The sequence below is a fragment of the Odocoileus virginianus genome, chromosome 24 (assembly GCF_023699985.2).
Source record: "Odocoileus virginianus isolate 20LAN1187 ecotype Illinois chromosome 24, Ovbor_1.2, whole genome shotgun sequence".
In the NCBI taxonomy this organism is placed as follows: Eukaryota; Metazoa; Chordata; class Mammalia; order Artiodactyla; family Cervidae; genus Odocoileus; species Odocoileus virginianus.
Window position 1 is genome coordinate 4317889 of NC_069697.1, and position 17732 is coordinate 4335620.

General features: G+C 40.9%; 1 protein-coding gene across 4 annotated transcripts in view; it reads left to right on the top strand.

Annotated features, from left to right (window-relative positions):
* Window positions 1-17201, top strand: part of GLIPR1 (GLI pathogenesis related 1) — a 75115-nt gene extending 57914 nt beyond the window's left edge. For all 4 annotated transcript variants that reach the window (XM_070454227.1, XM_070454226.1, XM_070454224.1 and 1 more), the window contains exons 5-7: window positions 13965-14050; window positions 16886-16912; window positions 17013-17201. In XM_070454227.1, the coding sequence (XP_070310328.1) occupies window positions 13965-14050; window positions 16886-16912; window positions 17013-17167 (268 nt within the window). In that variant the 3' untranslated portion in view covers window positions 17168-17201. The remainder of the gene's footprint in view (window positions 1-13964; window positions 14051-16885; window positions 16913-17012) is intronic.
* The last annotated feature ends 531 nt before the right edge of the window (window positions 17202-17732 follow it).

Genomic DNA, 17732 nt, shown 5'->3' on the forward strand with positions numbered 1-17732 from the left:
GTCATCAAGACAGTATGGTATTGGCACAAAGACAGAAATATAGATCAATGGAACAGAACAGAAAGCCCAGAGATAAATCCACGAACCTATGGTCACCTTATCTTCGACAAAGGAGGCAAGGATATACAATGGAAAAAAGACAACCTCTTTAACAAGGGGTGCTGGGAAAACTGGTCAACCACTTGTAAAAGAATGAAACTAGAACACTTTCTAACACCATACACAAAAATAAACTCAAAATGGATTAAAGATCTAAATGTAAGACCAGAAACTATAAAACTCCTAGAGGAGAACATAGGCAAAACACTCTCCGACATAAATCACAGCAGGATCCTCTATGACCCACATCCCAGAATATTAGAAACAAAAGCAAAAATAAATAAATGAGACCTAATGAAACTTAAAAGCTTTTGCACAACAAAGGAAACTATAAGCAAGGTGAAAAGACAGCCCTCAGATTGGGAGAAAATAATAGCAAACAAAGCAACAGACAAAGGATTAATCTCAAAAATATACAAGCAACTCCTGCAGCTCAATTCCAGAAAAATAAATGACCCAATCAAAAAATGGGCCAAAGAACTCAACAGACATTTCTCCAAGGAAGACATACAGATGGCTAACAAACACATGAAAAGATGCTGAACATCACTCATTATCAGAGAAATGCAAATCAAAACCACAATGAGGTACCATTACACGCCAGTCAGGATGACTGCTATTCAAAAGTCTACAAGCAATAAATGCAGGAGAGGGTGTGGAGAAAAGGGAACCCTCTTACACTGTTGGTGGGAATGCAAACTAGTACAGCCACTATGGAGAACAATGTGGAGATTTCTTAAAAAACTGGAAATAGAACTGCCATATGACCCAGCAATCCCACTTCTGGGCATACACACCGAGGAAACCAGATCTGAAAGAGATACATGCACCCCAATGTTCATCGCAGCACTGTTTATCATAGCCAGGACATGGAAGCAACCTAGATGTCCATCAGCAGACGAATGGATAAGGAAGCTGTGGTACATATACACCATGGAATATTACTCAGCCATTAAAAAGAATTCATTTGAATCAGTTCTAATGAGATGGATGAAACTGGAGCCCATTATACAGAGTGAAGTAAGCCAGAAAGATAAAGACCATTACAGTATACTAACACATATATATGGAATTTAGAAAGATGGTAATGATAACCCTATATGCAAAACAGAAAAAGAGACACAGATGTACAGAACAGACTTTTGGACTCTGTGGGAGAAGGCGAGGGTGGGATGTTTCAAGAGAACAGCATCAAAACATGTATATTATCTAGGGTGAAACAGATCACCAGCCCAGGTTGGATGCATGAAACAAGTGCTCGGACCTGGTGCACTGGGAAGACCCAGAGGGATCGGGCGGAGAGGGAGGTGGGAGGGGGGATCGGGATGGGGAACACATGTAAATCCATGGCTGATTAATGTCAATGTATGACAAAACCCACTAAAAATAATAATAATAATAATAATAAATAAATAAAATTTAAAAATTAAAAAAAAATTTAAAAAAATAATGGCACCTATTGCTTAAGAGTAGCTCTGAAAATTATACAAGAAAATTATGTAAATGCAATGATGCACCATGGTGGTTGTTTGAGAAGTATTCATAACTATTATCATTATAATTATTGTTGTTCAGTCACTCAGTTGTGTCCAACTCTTTGAGTACTATGGACTGCAGCATGCCAGGCTTCCTTGTCCTTCACTATCTCCCAGAGTTTTCTCACACTCATATCCATTGAGTCAATGATGCCATCCAACCATCTCATCCTCTGTTGCCCCCTTCTCCTCTTGCCCTCAAACTTTTCCAGTATCAGGGTCTTTTCCAATGAGTTGGCTCTTCACATCAGGTGGCCAAAGTATTGGAGCTTCAGCTTTAGCATCAGTGCTTCCAATGAATAATCAGGGTTGATTTCCTTTAGGATTGACTGGTTTGATCTCCTTGCAGTCCAAGGGACTTTCAAGAGTTCTCCAACACCACAGTCTGAAAACATCAATTCTTCAGTGCTCAGCCTTCTTTATCGTCCAGCTCACACATCCATATGTGATAAATGGAAAAACCATAGCTATGACTATATGGACCTTTGTCGGCAAAGTGATGTCTCTGCTTTTTAATATAATGTCTAGGTTTGTCATAGCTTTTCTTCCAGGGAGCAAGCATCTTTTAATTTTGTGGCTGCAGTCACTGTCTGCAGTGGTTTTGAAGCCCAGAAAATAAAGTCTGTCACTGGTTTCATTTTTTTCCCAATCTATTTGTCATGAAGTCATGGGATCAGATGCCATGATCTTAGTTTTTTTAATACTGAGCTTTAAGTCAGCTTTTTCAGTCTCCTCTTTCATCATCATCAAGAGGCTCTTTAAAGTTCCTCTTTGTTTTCTCCCAAAGAGGTGGTGTCATCTGCATATCTGAGGTTATTGATATTTCTCCCAGAAATCCTCATTCCAGCTTGAGCTTCATCCAAGCAGGCATTTCTCATGATGTACGCAGTCTTTAAGTTAAATAAGCAGGGTGACAATATACAGCCTTGACATATTCCTTTCCCAATTTTGAAGCAGTCCATTGTTCCATGTCTGGGTCTAACTGTTGCTTCTTGACCTGCATACAGGTTTCTCAGGAGGCAGGTAAGGTGGTCTGGTACTCCCAACTCTCTCAGAATTTTCCACAGATTTTAGTGATCTACACAGTCAAAGGCTTCAGCATAGACAACGAAGCAGAAATGGATGTTTTCTGGAATTGCTTTGCTTTTCTTATGATCCAAAAGATGTTGGCAATTTGTTCTCTGATTCCTCTGCTTTTTCTAAATCCAGCTTGAACGTCTGGAAATTCTTGGTTCATGTACTGCTGAAGCCCAAGTTGAAGGATTTTGAGCATTACCTTGCTAGCATGTGAAATGAATGCAATTGTGCTGTAGTTTGAGCATTCTTTGGCATTGCCCTTCTTTGGGATCAAAATGAAAACTGACCTTTTCCATCCTGTGGCCACTGCTGAGTTTTCCAAATTTGCTGGCACATTTAGTCCAACACTTTCACAGCATCATCTTTTAGGATTTGAAATAGCTCAGCTAGAATTCCATCACCTCCACTAGCTTTGTTCATAGTAATGCTCCTAAGGCCCACTTGACTTCACACTCTGGGATGTCTGGCTCTATCTAGGTGAGTGATCACACCATCATGGTTATTTGATCATTAAGACCTTTTTTTGCACAGTTCTTCTGTGTATTCTTACCATCACCTCTTCTTAATATCTTCTGCTTCTGGTAGGTTCATACCATTTCTGCCCTTTATTGAGCCCATCCCTGCATGAAGAGTTCCCTTGATATCTCCAATCTTCTTGAAGAGATCTCTAATCTTTCCCATTCTATTGTTTTCCTCTATTTCTTTACATTAATCATTTAGAAAGGCTTTCTTATCTCTCCTTGCTATTCTTTGCAACTCTGCATTCAGATGGGTATATCCTTCCTTTCCTTCATTGCCTTTCACTTTTCTTCTTTTCGCAGCTATTTTTAAGGTCTCCTTAGACAACTATTTTGCCTTTTGTATTCCTTGGGGATGGTTTTGATCACTGCCTCCTGTACAATGTCATGAACCTCCATCCACAGCTCTTCAGGCACTGTGTTTATCAGATTGAATCCCTTGAATCTATTTGTCCCTTCTACTGTATAATCATAAGGGATTTGACTTAGGTCATACCTGAATGGTCTAGTGGTTTTCCCTACTTTCTTCAAGTCTGAATTTGGCAATAAGGAGTTCATGATCTGAGCCACACTCAGCTCCAGGTCTTGTTTTTGCTGACTGTGTAGAGTTTCTCCATCTTCAGGTACAAAGAATATAATTGATCGGCTTTCGGTGTTGACCATCTGCTGATGTCCATGTGTCCAGCCATCTCTTGTGTTGTTAGAACAGGGTGTTTGCTATGACCAGTGCGTTCTCTTGCAAAAACTCTGCTGGCCTTGTTACTCCAGGTATCTCTTGACTTCCTACTTTTCCATTTCCGTCCCCTAGGATGAAAAGGACATCTTTTTTGATGTTAGTTCTAGAAAGTCTTGTAGGTCTTCATAGCGTTGTTCAATTTCATCTTCTTTGACACTAGTGGTTGGGGCATAGAGTTGGATTACTGTGATATTGAATGGCTTGCCTTGGAAACAAACAGAGATCATTCTGTCATTTTTGAGATTGCACCCAAGTACTGCATTTTGGATTCTTTTGTTGAATATGAGGGCTAACCCATTTCTTCTAAGGAATTCTTGCCCATGGTAGTAGATATAATGGTCATCTGAATCAAATTCATCTATTTCTGTCCTTTTTATTTCACTGATTCCTAAAATGTCAATGTTCACTCTTACCATCTCCTGTTTGACCACTTCCAATTTACCTTGATTCATGGACCTAACATTCCAGGTTCCTATGCAATACTGTTCTTTATAGCATCAGACTTTACTTTCATCACCAGACACATCCACACCTGAGTGTCGTTTCTGCTTTCGCTCAGCCTTTCATTCCTTCTGGAGCTATTTCTCCCATTCTTCTCCAGTAGCCGATTGGGCACACAACCTGGGGAGTTCATTTTTCAGTGTCATATCTCTTTTGCCTTTTCATACTGTTCATGGGGTTCTCAGGGCAAGAATGCTGAAGAGGTTTGCCATTCCCTTTCCCAGTGGTCCACTTGTTGTTGGAACTCTCCACTATGACCCATCTATCTTGGGTTGCCCAATACAGCATGACTCACAGTTTCATTAAGTTACACAAAGCTGTGATCCATGTAATCATTTTGGCTAGTTTTCTGTGATTGTGGTTTTCATTCTGTCTGCCCTCTAATGTATGAGAATAAGAGGCTTGTGGAAGCTTCCTGATGGGAGGAACTGGCTGTGGGGAAAACTGGATCTTGCTCTGGTGAGCAAGGCCAGACTCAGTAAATCTTTAATCCAATTTTTATCCTGATAGTTGGGGTGTGTTCCTTCCTTGTATTTTGAGCTGAGTCGAAAGTATGGTAGGGGTAATGGTGACCTCCTCCAAAAGGTCATGCCCACTTGCTGCACCTCCGAGAACTGTCGCTGTCAGTGCCCCTGACCCCGAGGCAGGCCATGGTCCACCCATGCCTCCGCCGGAGACTCTCAAACACTCACAGGCAAGTATGGCTCAGTCACTGGTGGGGTTCCTGCTCCCTTCTCCTGAGTCCTGGCATACACAAGGTTTTGTTTTTGCCCTCCAGCAGTCTTTCTTTCCCTAGTCTTGTGGGAGCTTTGTTATCAAATCCTGCTGACCTTCAGGTACAGATCCCCGGGGGATTCTCAGTCCCTTTGCAGTATCCCCAGATTGAGAAATCTGTACTGGGGCCTAGAACTTTCACAAAACTGTGAGAACTTCTTTGGCATAATTGTTCTCCACTTTGTGGATCATCTACCTGATAGCTTTATAGTGGGACTAATGGCGACCTCAGCACACACCTGAGGTCACGGTGGAGAGGTCTGACAGAATGTGGTCCACTGGAGAAGGGAAGGGCAAACCACTTCAGTATGCTCGCCTTGAGAACCCCATGAACAGTATGAGAAGGCAAAATGATAGGACACTGAAAGAGGAACTCCCCAGGTCGGTAGGTGCCCAATATGCTACTGGAGATCAGTGGAGAAATAACTCCAGAAAGAATGAAGGGATGGAGCCAAAGCAAAAACAACACCCAGTTGTGGATGTGACTGGTGATAGAAGCAAGATCCGATGCTGTAAAGAGCAATATTGCATAGGAACCTGGAATGTTAGGTCCATGAATCAAGGCAAATTGGAAGTGGTCAAATAGGAGATGGCAAGAGTGAACGTCGACATTCTAGGAATCAGTAAACTAAACTAGACTGGAATGGGTGAATTTAACTCGAATGACCATTATATCTACTACTGTGGGCAGGAATCCCTTAGAAGAAATGGAGTAGCCATCATGGTCAACAAAACAGTCCAAAATGCAGTACTTGGATGCAATCTCAAAAACGACAGAATGATCTCTGATCATTTCCAAGGTAAACCATCCAATATCATGGTAATCCAAGCCTATGCCCCAACCAGTAACACTGAAGAAGCTGAAGTTGAACGGTTCAGGTGAAGACCTGTAGGTCACCTTGTAGGTGAAGACCTACAAGACCTTTTAGAACTAACACCCGAAAAAGATGTCCTTTTCATCATAGGGGACTGAAATGCAAAAGTAGGAAGTCAAGAAACACGTGGAGTAACAGGCAAACTTGGCCTTGGAGTATGGAATGAAGCAGGGCAAAGGCTAATAGAGTTTTGCCAAGAGAATGTACTGGTCATAGCAAACACCCTCTTCCAAACACAAGAGAAGACTCTACACATGGACAGCACCAGATGGTCACCACCAAAATCAGGTTGATTATATTCTTTGCAGCCAAAGATGGAGAAGCTCTATACAGTCAGCAAAAACAAGACCAGGAGCTGACTGTGTCTCAGATCATGAACTCCTTATTGCCAAATTCAGACTTAAGTTGAAGAAAGTAGGGAAAACCACTAGACCATTCAGGTATGACCTAAATCAAATCCTTTATTATTATACAGTGGAAGTGAGAAATAGATTTAAGGGACTAGATCTGATAGACAGAGTGCCTGATCAACTATGGATGGAAGTTCGTGACATTCTACAGGAGACCAGGATCAAGACCATTCCCATGGAAAAGAAATGCAAAAAAGCAAAATGGCTGTCTGAGGAGGCCTTACAAATAGCTGTGAAAAGAAGAGAGGCAAAAGCAAAGAAGAGGAAAGGTATTCCCATCTGAATGCAGAGTTCCAAAGAATAGCAAGGAGAGATAAGAAAGCCTTCCTCAGCAATCAATACAAGGAAATACAGGAAAACAACAGAATGGGAAAGACTAGAGACCTCTTCAAGAAAATTAGAGATACCAAGGGAACATTTCATGCAAAGATGGGCTCAATAAAGGACAGAAATGGTATGGACCTAACAGAAGCAGAAGATATTAAGAACAGGTGGCAAGAATACACAGAAGAAACAAAAAAAATCTTCATGTCCCAGATAATCATGATGGTGTGATCACTCACCTAGAGCCAGACATCCTGGAATGTGAAGTCAAGTGGGCCCTAGAAAGCATCACTACAAACAAAGCTAGTGGAGTTGATGGAATTGCAGTTGAGCTATTTCAAATCCTGAAAGATGATGCCGTGAAAGTGCTGCACTCTATATGCCAGCAAATTTGGAAAAGGAAGCAGTGGTCACAGGACTGGAAAAGGTCCGTTTTCATTCCAATCCCAAAGAAAGGCAATCCCAAAGAATGCTCAAACTACCACACAATTGCACTCATCTCACACGCTAGTAAAGTAATGCTCAAAATTCTCCATGCCAGGCCTCAACAATATGTGAACTGTGAACTTCCAGATGTTCAAGCTGGTTTTAGAAAAGGCAGAGGAACCAGAGATCAAATTGCCAATATCCACTGGATCGTCAAAAAAGGAAGAGAGTTCCAGAAAAACATCTGTTTCTGCTTTATTGACTATGCCAAAGCCTTCGACTGTGTGGATCACAACAAACTGTGGAAAATTCTTTAAGAGATGGGCATACCAGACCACCTGACCTGCCTCTTGAGAAACCTATATGCAGGTCAGGAAGCAACAGTTAGAATTGGACATGGAACAGCAGATTGGTTCCAAATAGGAAAAGGAGTACGTCAAGGCTGTATATTGTCACCTTGCTTGTTTAACTTATATGCAGAGTACATCATGAGAAACGCTGGGCTGGAAGAAGCACAAGCTGGAATCAAGATTGCCAGGAGAAATATCAATAACCTCAGATATGCAGATGACACCACCCTTATGGCAGAAAGTGAAGAGGAACTAAAAAGCCTCTTGATGAAAGTGAAAGAGGTGAGTGAAAAAGTTAGCTTAAAGCTCAACATTCAGAAAACTAAGATCATGGCATCTGGTCCCATCATTTCATGACAAATAGATGGGGAAACAGTGGAAACAGTGGCTGACTTTATTTTCTTGGGCTCCAAAACCACTGCAGCTGGTGAATGCAGCCATGAAATTAAAAGATGCTTACTCCTTGGAAGGAAAGTTATGACCAACCTAGGTAGCATATTAAAAAGCAGAGACATTACTTTGCAAACAAAGGTCCATCTGGTCAAGGCTACGGTTTTTCCACTGGTCATGTATGAATGTGAGAGTTGGACGGTGAAGAAAGCTGAGCGCCGAAAAATTGCTGCTTTTGAACTGTGGTGTTAGAGAAGACTCTTGAGAGTCCCTTGGACTGCAAGGAGATCCAACCAGTCCATCCTAAAGGGGATCAGTCCTGAGTGTTCATTGGAAGGACTGATGCTGAAGCTGAAACTCCAATACTTTGGCCACCTCATGGGAAGAGTTGACTCATTGGGAAAGACCCTGATGCTGGGAGGGATTGGGGGCAGGAGGAGAAGCAGACGACAGAGGATGAGATGGCTGGATGGCATCACCAGCTCGATGGACATGAGTTTGGGTAAACTCCAGGAGTTGGTGATGGACAGGGAGGCCTGGCGTGCTGCAATTCATGGGGTCGCAAAGAGTCGGACACGACTGAGTGACTGAACTGAATGTCGACCTCCTTGAAGAGGACTTATGCCACACATTGCACTTTTCAGGATTGCTGCTGCCTGAGCCCCTGTCCCTATGGCAGGCCACTGCTGACCTGTGATTCCTCAGGAGACACTCAGACACTCACAGGCAGGTCTGGTGCTCATTTCCCTGGGTCCTGGTACACACAAAGTTGTTTGTTCCCCCCCACCCAAGCATCTCTGGTGGGTATGAGAGTTGATTTTAAATGTAATTGTGCCCCTCCTACTGTCTTGTTGCAGCTTTTTCTTTGCCCTTTAATGTGGTGTATATTTTTGGATGGGTTCCAACGTTCTCCTGTTGATGATTCTTTGGCAACTAGTTGTGATTTTGGTGTTCTCGCAAGAGAAGAGAAGCACACGTCCTTCTACTCCGCCCTTAGTATCATCCTGCTGAAGCAGCTTCTTTGTCTTTGGGTGTGGGATAAATTTTTTAGTGGGTTCCAGGTCCTCTTGTCAATGGTTGTTCAGCTAGTTGCAATTTTGTTGTTCTCGCAGAAGGAGAGATGAGTGCACGTCCTTAATAATAAGGTACAAAAGGGAGTTCTCATGGTTTAAACTCACTTTTCTTGATTTCAGAGATTTAAACAAAACTAAGTTGTAAAACTTTTAAGCAAATTTATATTTGGGCTTCCCTGGTGGCTAAGATGGTGAAGAATCCGCCTGCAGTGTGGGAGACCTGGGTTCGATCCCTGGGTTGGGACGATCCCCTGGAGGAGGGCATGGCAACCCACTCCAGTATTCTTTCCTGGAGAATCTCCATGGACAGAGGAGCCTGGTAGGATACAGTCCATGGGGTAGCAAAGAGTCGGACACGACTGAGTAACTAACCACAGCACATTACACAATGTTTCTATGAACACTGAGTAACATTCATTTATTCATCCAAATAAAAGCAAATATTCATTCAATTATTCAATAAATATTTGTTTACTCAGTTTCATAGGACAACAAGCCAGACACAGTCCTGCCCCTTTGGAGTTTATTGTCTGTGGCATTCAGACAGTAAAATACAGATAAAATAACTTCATGATGATATGAGGCATGCTGGAAATAGAAATAATGCTGTAATTGACACTATGAGTAGGCAGGGCCCTTGTTTGAGATAAAATGCTCAGGGAAGGGCTTTCTGCGATGTATTTAAGCTTAGGCACGAAAAGTGAGAAGGAACCAGACATGTGAAGAATCTCAGAAACAGTTAAGATATTCAGTTGTGAAAACAAAAGACCAGCTCCTGTGGAAAGGATGATAGAACAGGCAGAAGACCTGGGTGCTTGGACCGTGAATCAGATGAAGCTGGGCAGAAGGAGGAAGCTCAGATCACCCAGGGCCACTGCAGGTTAACTTTATCCACATCACAAGCTGAAGCCATCCAGGTCATTTAAGCAGAAGGTGACAAGACTTGCCTTAAATTTGTAGCTCACTGGGCGTGCCTGTGGGGAACGGATTGGAAGGCGCGTGGAGGGGAGCCCAGGGACCAGTGAAGAGGGCCCTTGTGCCGTCTGAGCCTGTTTCTCCTTCTCTACACAAGAAGTTATAGGCTCCCCACTTCCACGTAATTCTAAAAAGTCGAGTCCCTTCCCAGTGTTTCTGACATTCCCTCGAAAGGGCTCCGGGCACTTAGTTCTCCAGTCCTGCGCACTCAGCTCCCGACTCCTGCCCTCGGCTTGTTTCTGCTGCCTCGGACCGCGGTGACTCCCCTCCTCCCGGTCACCTCGGGTCTCCCCGATCTGCAGCAGCCAGAACAGACTCCTCTTCATCACAGTGGGCCCCACCTCCACGCAGACGGCTGAAGAGATGATTATGCCACCGAAGTCAGACAACCGCTACCATAAGCGGTGCAGGACCCAGCATACTTTGGCCATCACTGCCTCGGGTACTCTTATTCATATCTAAGCTTTCTTTATAAAGATCTGTCTTTTCTCTTCACCAGAGTCCCAGGGTCCCAACCCTCAGGCAACCAGAGGAAACACTGACACTTCCTACTTCTCTATTGGACAGAATACTTAGGTTCCCTTGTCTCTTTTTGTAAAATTTTACTTTATTGAAATATAGTTGATTTACAGCAAGTGATTCAGTTGTTTAGCCGCAAAGTCATGTCTGACTCTTGCAAACCCATGGTCTGCAGCCTGCCACGTTCTTCTGTCTATGGGGTTTTCCAGGCAAAGATACTGGAGTGGGTTGCCTTTTCCTTCCCCCAGGGATCTTCCTGACCCAGGGATTGAACCTACGTCTCCCACATTGGCAGGTGGATTCTTTATTACCGAGCCACCAGGGAAGCCCAATTCAGTTATACAGATAGAACAGTTTGATTTGCTAATCCCAAACCCCTAATCTAGCCTCCCCCACCTTATCCTCAGGCAGCCGCAAGTCTGCTCTCTATGTTTGTTTCTCCTTTGCAGATAATTTGTGTCATATTTTAGATTTCACATCTAGGTGACAGCGTATGGTATTTGTCTTTCTTACTTCACCTAGTGTAATTACTAGGTCTATCCATGTTGCTGCAAATAACACTATTTCATTCTTTTTCCGGTCAGTTATATTCCATATATATTCCCTCTACTTCACACCCTCTCCAGCATTTGTTATTTGTAGACATTTTAACAATGGCCATTCTGACCAGTGTGAGGTGGTACTTCACTGTAGTTCTGATTTACATCTCTCTAATATTAGTGATGTTGAGCATCTTTTCATGTGCCTGTTGGCCATTTGCATGTCTTTGGATTAATGTCTGTTTAGATCTTCTATCCATTTTTTGATTGGTTTGTTATTGAGCTGTATGAGCTATTTGTATATTTTAGAAATTAATCCTTGTGGGTCACACCATTTGCAAATATTTTCTCCCAATTCATAGGTTGTCTTTTCATTTTATTTGTAGTTTCCCTTTGCTGTGCAAAAGCTTGTAAGTTTGATTAGGTTCGTTTGTTTATTTTTGCTTTTATCTCTATTGCATAGAGTCTGTAGGTCTCTTAGTCTTAATCATTGCCTTCTAGACAAAATCTAGGTCTTTGCAGAGCATTTTTTTCCCAAGGTGAATTCTGCCATTTCCCTGCAAGTCACAACTGCCTTACTTTTAGCTTGTTTTTGAAGTAGCAATTTTTTCCTCTTCTTAATAGTACAGAATGCAAAATTAAACAAAGTATGAAGTGGTATAAGTGATTTCATTAAAAACATTCTAGAATTTAACTCAAAGAGTACTGTGCTTTTTAACAATGAAAGATATCCCAAGGACTAATGTCAATTTTGGATCTTCCATAGTTGTTATCAGAACCTCTACTATATTCCTTAGACTATTTTCCACAGTGTAGAGTAAGCATGGAGCTAAATTTAATTTCTGAAACAACCTAAATTAATTTGGAGCCAAAGGATTTGAACATGTATTTTTAGTTGGAATTGAGGTGTTAGTAAAAAGTAATGTCTCTTAAGGGGAGAGTTCTTAACTTTGAAAATAAATATATGGCATTAGAGGATAGGAGTCCATGAATTTGAAATAGAAAAAGGTTACATCTTTTTCACTAACTTCTATAGAAAATAATATTTTTTATGAATTAACACTCCAGTCATATCAGCAATACTTATGATTGGACAGCACTACCTGTGACTTTATAAATGTCAGATATGTTCATATCACATTCTAGTTGTAGTTCTCTCAAAATATAGTTTGTATCCATCACTAAAATTACTGTTAATTATTAGACTCCCTGCTGTGCTGTGCTAAGCTGCGTCAGTTGTGTCTGATTTCTTGGGACCCCCATGGGTTATAGCCCACCAGACTACTCTGTTCATGGGATTCTTCAGGAAAGAACACTGGAGTGGGTTGCCATTTCCTTCTCCAGGGGATCTTCCCAGCCTAGGGATCAAACTCCCATCTCTTCCGTCTCCTGCCCTGGCAGGTGGGTTCTTTATCATTAGCACCACTTGGGGTGCCAGACTCCTTGCTGTTCTGACCTAATACACAGAGAAGTATGTTTGTACATCACAAGTATTTTTAACATGTTAATATTTATTTCAATTTAATTGGCTTACTTTTTTTCCCATTTATTTTTATTAGTTGGAGGCTAATTACTTTACAGTATTGTAGTGGTTTTTGCCATACATTGACATGAATCAGCCATTACTTTATAATCCTATGAATTTTATTTTAGCTATTTTAAAACTGTTTTGAGAAAGAACCTATAGGCTCCACCAGGCTGCCAAAGGGTCCACGACAAGAAAAAGGCAAGAACTGCTTCCCAAAAGCAGAGTTCCAAAAAAAGATTAGTGCAATGGCAAGTTCATTGAAATAAATGTACAGCCTCTCATCATTACTACTCCAAAGTTATTTATGGAGATGTAAATTGTTTGGATATTATTTTACTTTCTGAGCTGATCCTAGTCAGTTACTTAACAGAGTGTTAAGCCTCTAGCTATGGGGATTAAAAAAATTAGTATCTTCCGCATTAGGTTATTGTGAAGATTGATTCATTCAAGACTACTTGGAACAGTGCCTAGTACATGAGTATTCAGTAATTATTATGTTATCTGTGTCACATCTTTTATGTGAAAATAAATTGCACTTTAGGAACTCCCTCATAGCTCTTGTTATTTTCTTTTGGAAGACCCTTACCCCAGCCAAATGGCTCCTATCCAAGAAAAACAATGGAGATTTGCTGGACTGAGAACAAAAATGTGGGTCCTGAGAGCTTTTCTAAGATGGACAGTTTTATGGACGGCAGTGATCACACAGGCCAGACATTGGATAGAGGGAACATTTCTTTAAAACCAAATCTAGGTCTCGTTGACTCTGATATCTGTACATTGTGGTTTTTGGCAACTTAATCTTTGAGCTGTAGTTTCCTTACCTGAAAACAGAAATAAAAATAACTTTCCCCCAGAGTTGTCTCAGGAATTAACTGAGATGATTAAGACAAAGTTTCCTAAACACTGGCACTTAGAATGAATTTGGCAAATATTAGCAGGCTTCCATTTCTGCTTCCCTCTCTCCACTTCTCTCATCAATCTGAATTTGTGGACTTCAATCCTAGGATTTAGCCAAAAAGAAGACAGCACTCAGTCATATCTGACTCTTGCGATCCCATAAACCGTAGCCTGCCAGGCTCCCCTGTCCATGGGATTCTCCAGGCAAGAATACTGGAGTGGGTTGCCATTTCCTTCTCCAGGGGATCTTCCCAACCCAGGAACTGAACTCAGGTCTCCTGCGTAGTAGGCAGATGCTTTACCGACTGAGCTATGCGGGAAGCCCAGTGTTTAGCCAAGGCCCATGATAAATTCCAATTGGGGGCAGGGAGTCGGGGGAGAAAAACTTCCTAATGGATAGTTTTCTTCTACTTCACAGAGGCAATTACCCAACCTGGCCATATAAGAAAGGATCCACGTGCAGTGCCTGCCCCAGGAGTGACAACTGTTTGGATAATCTTTGCGGTGAGTAAAAGGAACAATCTACCAATAATACAATGTGTTCAAAACTCTTGTAACTTTCTACAGATCAGTCCTGAATATTCATTGGAAGGCCTGATGCTGAAGCTTAAACTTCAAACCTTTGGCCACCTGATGTGAAGAACTTACTCATTTGAAAAGACCCTGATGCTGGGAAAGATTCAAGGCAGGAAAATGAGACAACAGAGGATGAGATGGTTGGATGGCATCACCAACTCAATGGACATGAGTTTGAGTAAACTCCAGGAGTTGGTGATGGACAGGGAAGCCTGGCATACTGCAGTCCATGCGGTCACAAAGAGTCAGACACAACTGAGCGACTGAACTGAAGAATGAAAACATTTGTTTTATCCTAATAGCTCTTTTCAGGAAGGGGGCATCAGGTAGCAATCAAAGCAATGACTTACTACTGTCCTAAGAATGAATATATGTTCAAGAGAAATTTAAAGAAGCAAATATCCTTTATAGTTAACACTAATCAGAACAACAAATGACTCTGATTATGGAAAATTATAGACCCAAGATTTGCTAATTTCAGCCAGATCAAAAATGTAACAAAGTTAACCAAAAGAATTCTGTTCAGGTAGAATTCTACCTGTCCAAAGCATTCAAGAGTTAAATGTTCATCTACAGAACTGAATGAAATAAAAGTTGCAGTGTGGCACTTTCTACTAGTAAGACAGCACTTAATGAGGAACAGTGTAGAAGGTCATGAAGACAACTTTCCAGGGATGCCTTACATCACTTTATTAATACACAGTTGGCCAAGAGTCCATTTACAATTTCTGTTCCAGACACATTCCTTTCCTTCTTAGTTTTGGTTGTTTTTTTTTTTTTTTTTTTTTTCACTTTTTTGCCATGGTGTGAAGGGAAACCTCAATCAAGCTACTACAGTTGTGCAAATCCTCTAGTACTTTTGTGCTTTTATCTGTAACCAACTGAACCTCTCAGGGATGCAAGACTGGTGTGCGGTGGTCGAAGCAGAAGGTTGGAATGGACTGAGTTTAACAGCATACATTTTTGTTTGGCCAAAGTGTTCTATTGCTTACATGTTTTCAAAGTCCCTCCTAGGTCTAAAACTATAAAATCCTTTTCAACTATTTGTTTCCTTCTTCCTGATTTGTATACACTGAATTCTCATTTTACTCCAGCCATATAGCAACACTTGACCACCTTTCTGAGCCAGTCATTTTTCTGCAGTTCAACCATTTTTTCTCTTGTATTAGTTTCATTTAGAGAATCTGGAACAAGTGCCTGGCACACACTTGATAAATATTACCTATTATCCCCAAGTTCATCCTCCCTCTAATCTCAAATCTTGTTTGCTTTGGTATCCTGGTAGCATCTTTGTGCCCAAAGTTTTAGGTGATGTTTTTATGCTCAAACAATCCTCACAATGCTTCTTTAGAATCAGTCATGAGAACAGGCAGATATTTTATGTTAAGAGTAATTTAACTGTTGCTACTGGTCAACTGTCTTTCCCACTAGACTGAATTCCAAACAGACACTAAGTCATGCCTATCTAATTCACCTTTGTACCCAACTTAAGTGCCTAGTCTGGCTGACAAATGACCACTAATTTGACTGCATATATTTTATTAATCATTATATTTTAAAAATCTAGACAATTAGTAACAACAGCACCAGAACAAGAAGAAGAAAACTTGTGGACTTTTAGCTTTTGATCTTGGAGATCTAGCTTGAAATGGTCTCTAATCTTGAGGGATAAAATTCAGAAATTTAAGACTACAGTCCAATAATAATGAAAAACCCCTGACTCTTAAGAAAGACAAAGGAAAACACAAGCTAACTTGCAGAGGGGTAAGGGCTGGAGGATAAAGGCTTTTATCTATCAGAGTCCATCTCTGACAAATTATAGCAAACAGTGGAAGAAAAAAATCCTTTTGTGGTCTTCCAGATAACAGTTCCCTAAATACCAATGGAGGCCAAATTAGGATGGTTTTGCAAAATGCACTGGGAATACCAATGGTACACAAGCTGATTTGAGCTAGTGCCTGTGCATGGATGATGTTTCAATACTCAAAAGTTGGATGTTTAACATTTTTAAAAATATATATAAGAAAAAATATAACTAGCACATCACACCTTGATTTCATGGAAGTAACTGCCAAAAAAAGTTAAAGCAGCAGAAGCTTCAATGGCAATTCACCACAGACAATGCCCAGTCACAGGTGTGATGACCAGAGATGCTCGTGAGCAGGCAGAGGATCAGGACTCCACCACAGGAATCCAGCAGCAGCTGGCCTGGAAGCAGCGTAGAAGAGGTGTTTAACCATTTATAAAAAGTGTAAGAAGACCATGGCAGATGTGGAATTTTTTCCCCAGGTCTTGGAATGTCAAGTGGAGAGGAGTAGTTATGACTTTTGATAGCCAAATGCCCTATTAATAAGCTATTAATAAGTTAATGACAGACTAGAGCGGATGAGAGGACACTCTTTACTACTGACTGATCACAGGACTCTTCTTCTCAGGGAGAAACTTATTTTCAGGAAAGTATTTTAACAAATTGCTCACACTGATTATTACTTTTATTTTTTTTATTACATTTATTTTATCTGCTTATGTAAAATGGCTTTACATTTATACTAGTGATATATAAAAAGTTTTATATAAACAAGATGATTTAAAAATATCAAGTTATTACAGTAAGCACAAAAAAATCTTGAATAATTAACCTTTGAAAATCACTGCAGTAAAGCCAAAGCAACAGTCAATGGTTATAATTAAGAGACTTGACTCTTAAAACCCTCCCCAGTACCTATTCTTTTAATTTTTTTTTTCTTTCTTCTGATTTTACAGCTAACCCACAACGAGACAAAGTGACACGTATGTATATAAACCTTAAAGTGTTTTAAGATCTATGTGAGCTGTGTTACTGCATTATGGGGGACAACATTAATGAGTATATTTCATGTCTGTTTCACAGGTTACTACTCCACTGTGTTTCCAGACTGGCCGATATATCCACGTGACAGAAACACGTCTCTTTTTCTCATAATTATCCCACCAATCCTAATACTGAGTGTTATAATTATCATGTGGGCCAAGGGCAAATACCCTCATTTATTTACTTTGAAATAATACAATCCAGGGAGGAAAAAAATCCTCATTCATACACGGTGTTTTGTTTTTGTTTTAGTAACAACCGGGTGTATTTCTGATTTGCAGCAAACCCTTACTCAAAAAATGGTTCATCTTCCTAGCACTACAGGACAGACTCATCTTGACTTCCCACTTTTTAAGCAGCAGCACTGTTTCCAGGCTGCCACAGCTGTGACTCGCAATGAGTAAGCTCTATCCCCCATCCGCCTCAGCTTCTAAGTATGCAGAGTGAGAGAGCTAGATGTAGGTGGTCTGAGAAACCGCACCGGCCCTCATCAGTAAAAACACTCCTATATAACCCCTCATGCGTGCTGTTCCAGCTTTAAATATCTGGTTTTCCAGGTTCTCTTGCAGTTTGATATCTTATGATTTACTACTTCCTCAGACTCAGATTGGAACAGAATTAAGGGAATTAATTTAAAAGGCCTTGCTTTTTTGGATTATTAATTAATTTTGGAACAAAATGTAAATGAGATTACATTAGAGCACTTTCTCAAAACCAAATGCTGGGGCATGATTATATTTAAAGACTAAACCTCCTTAA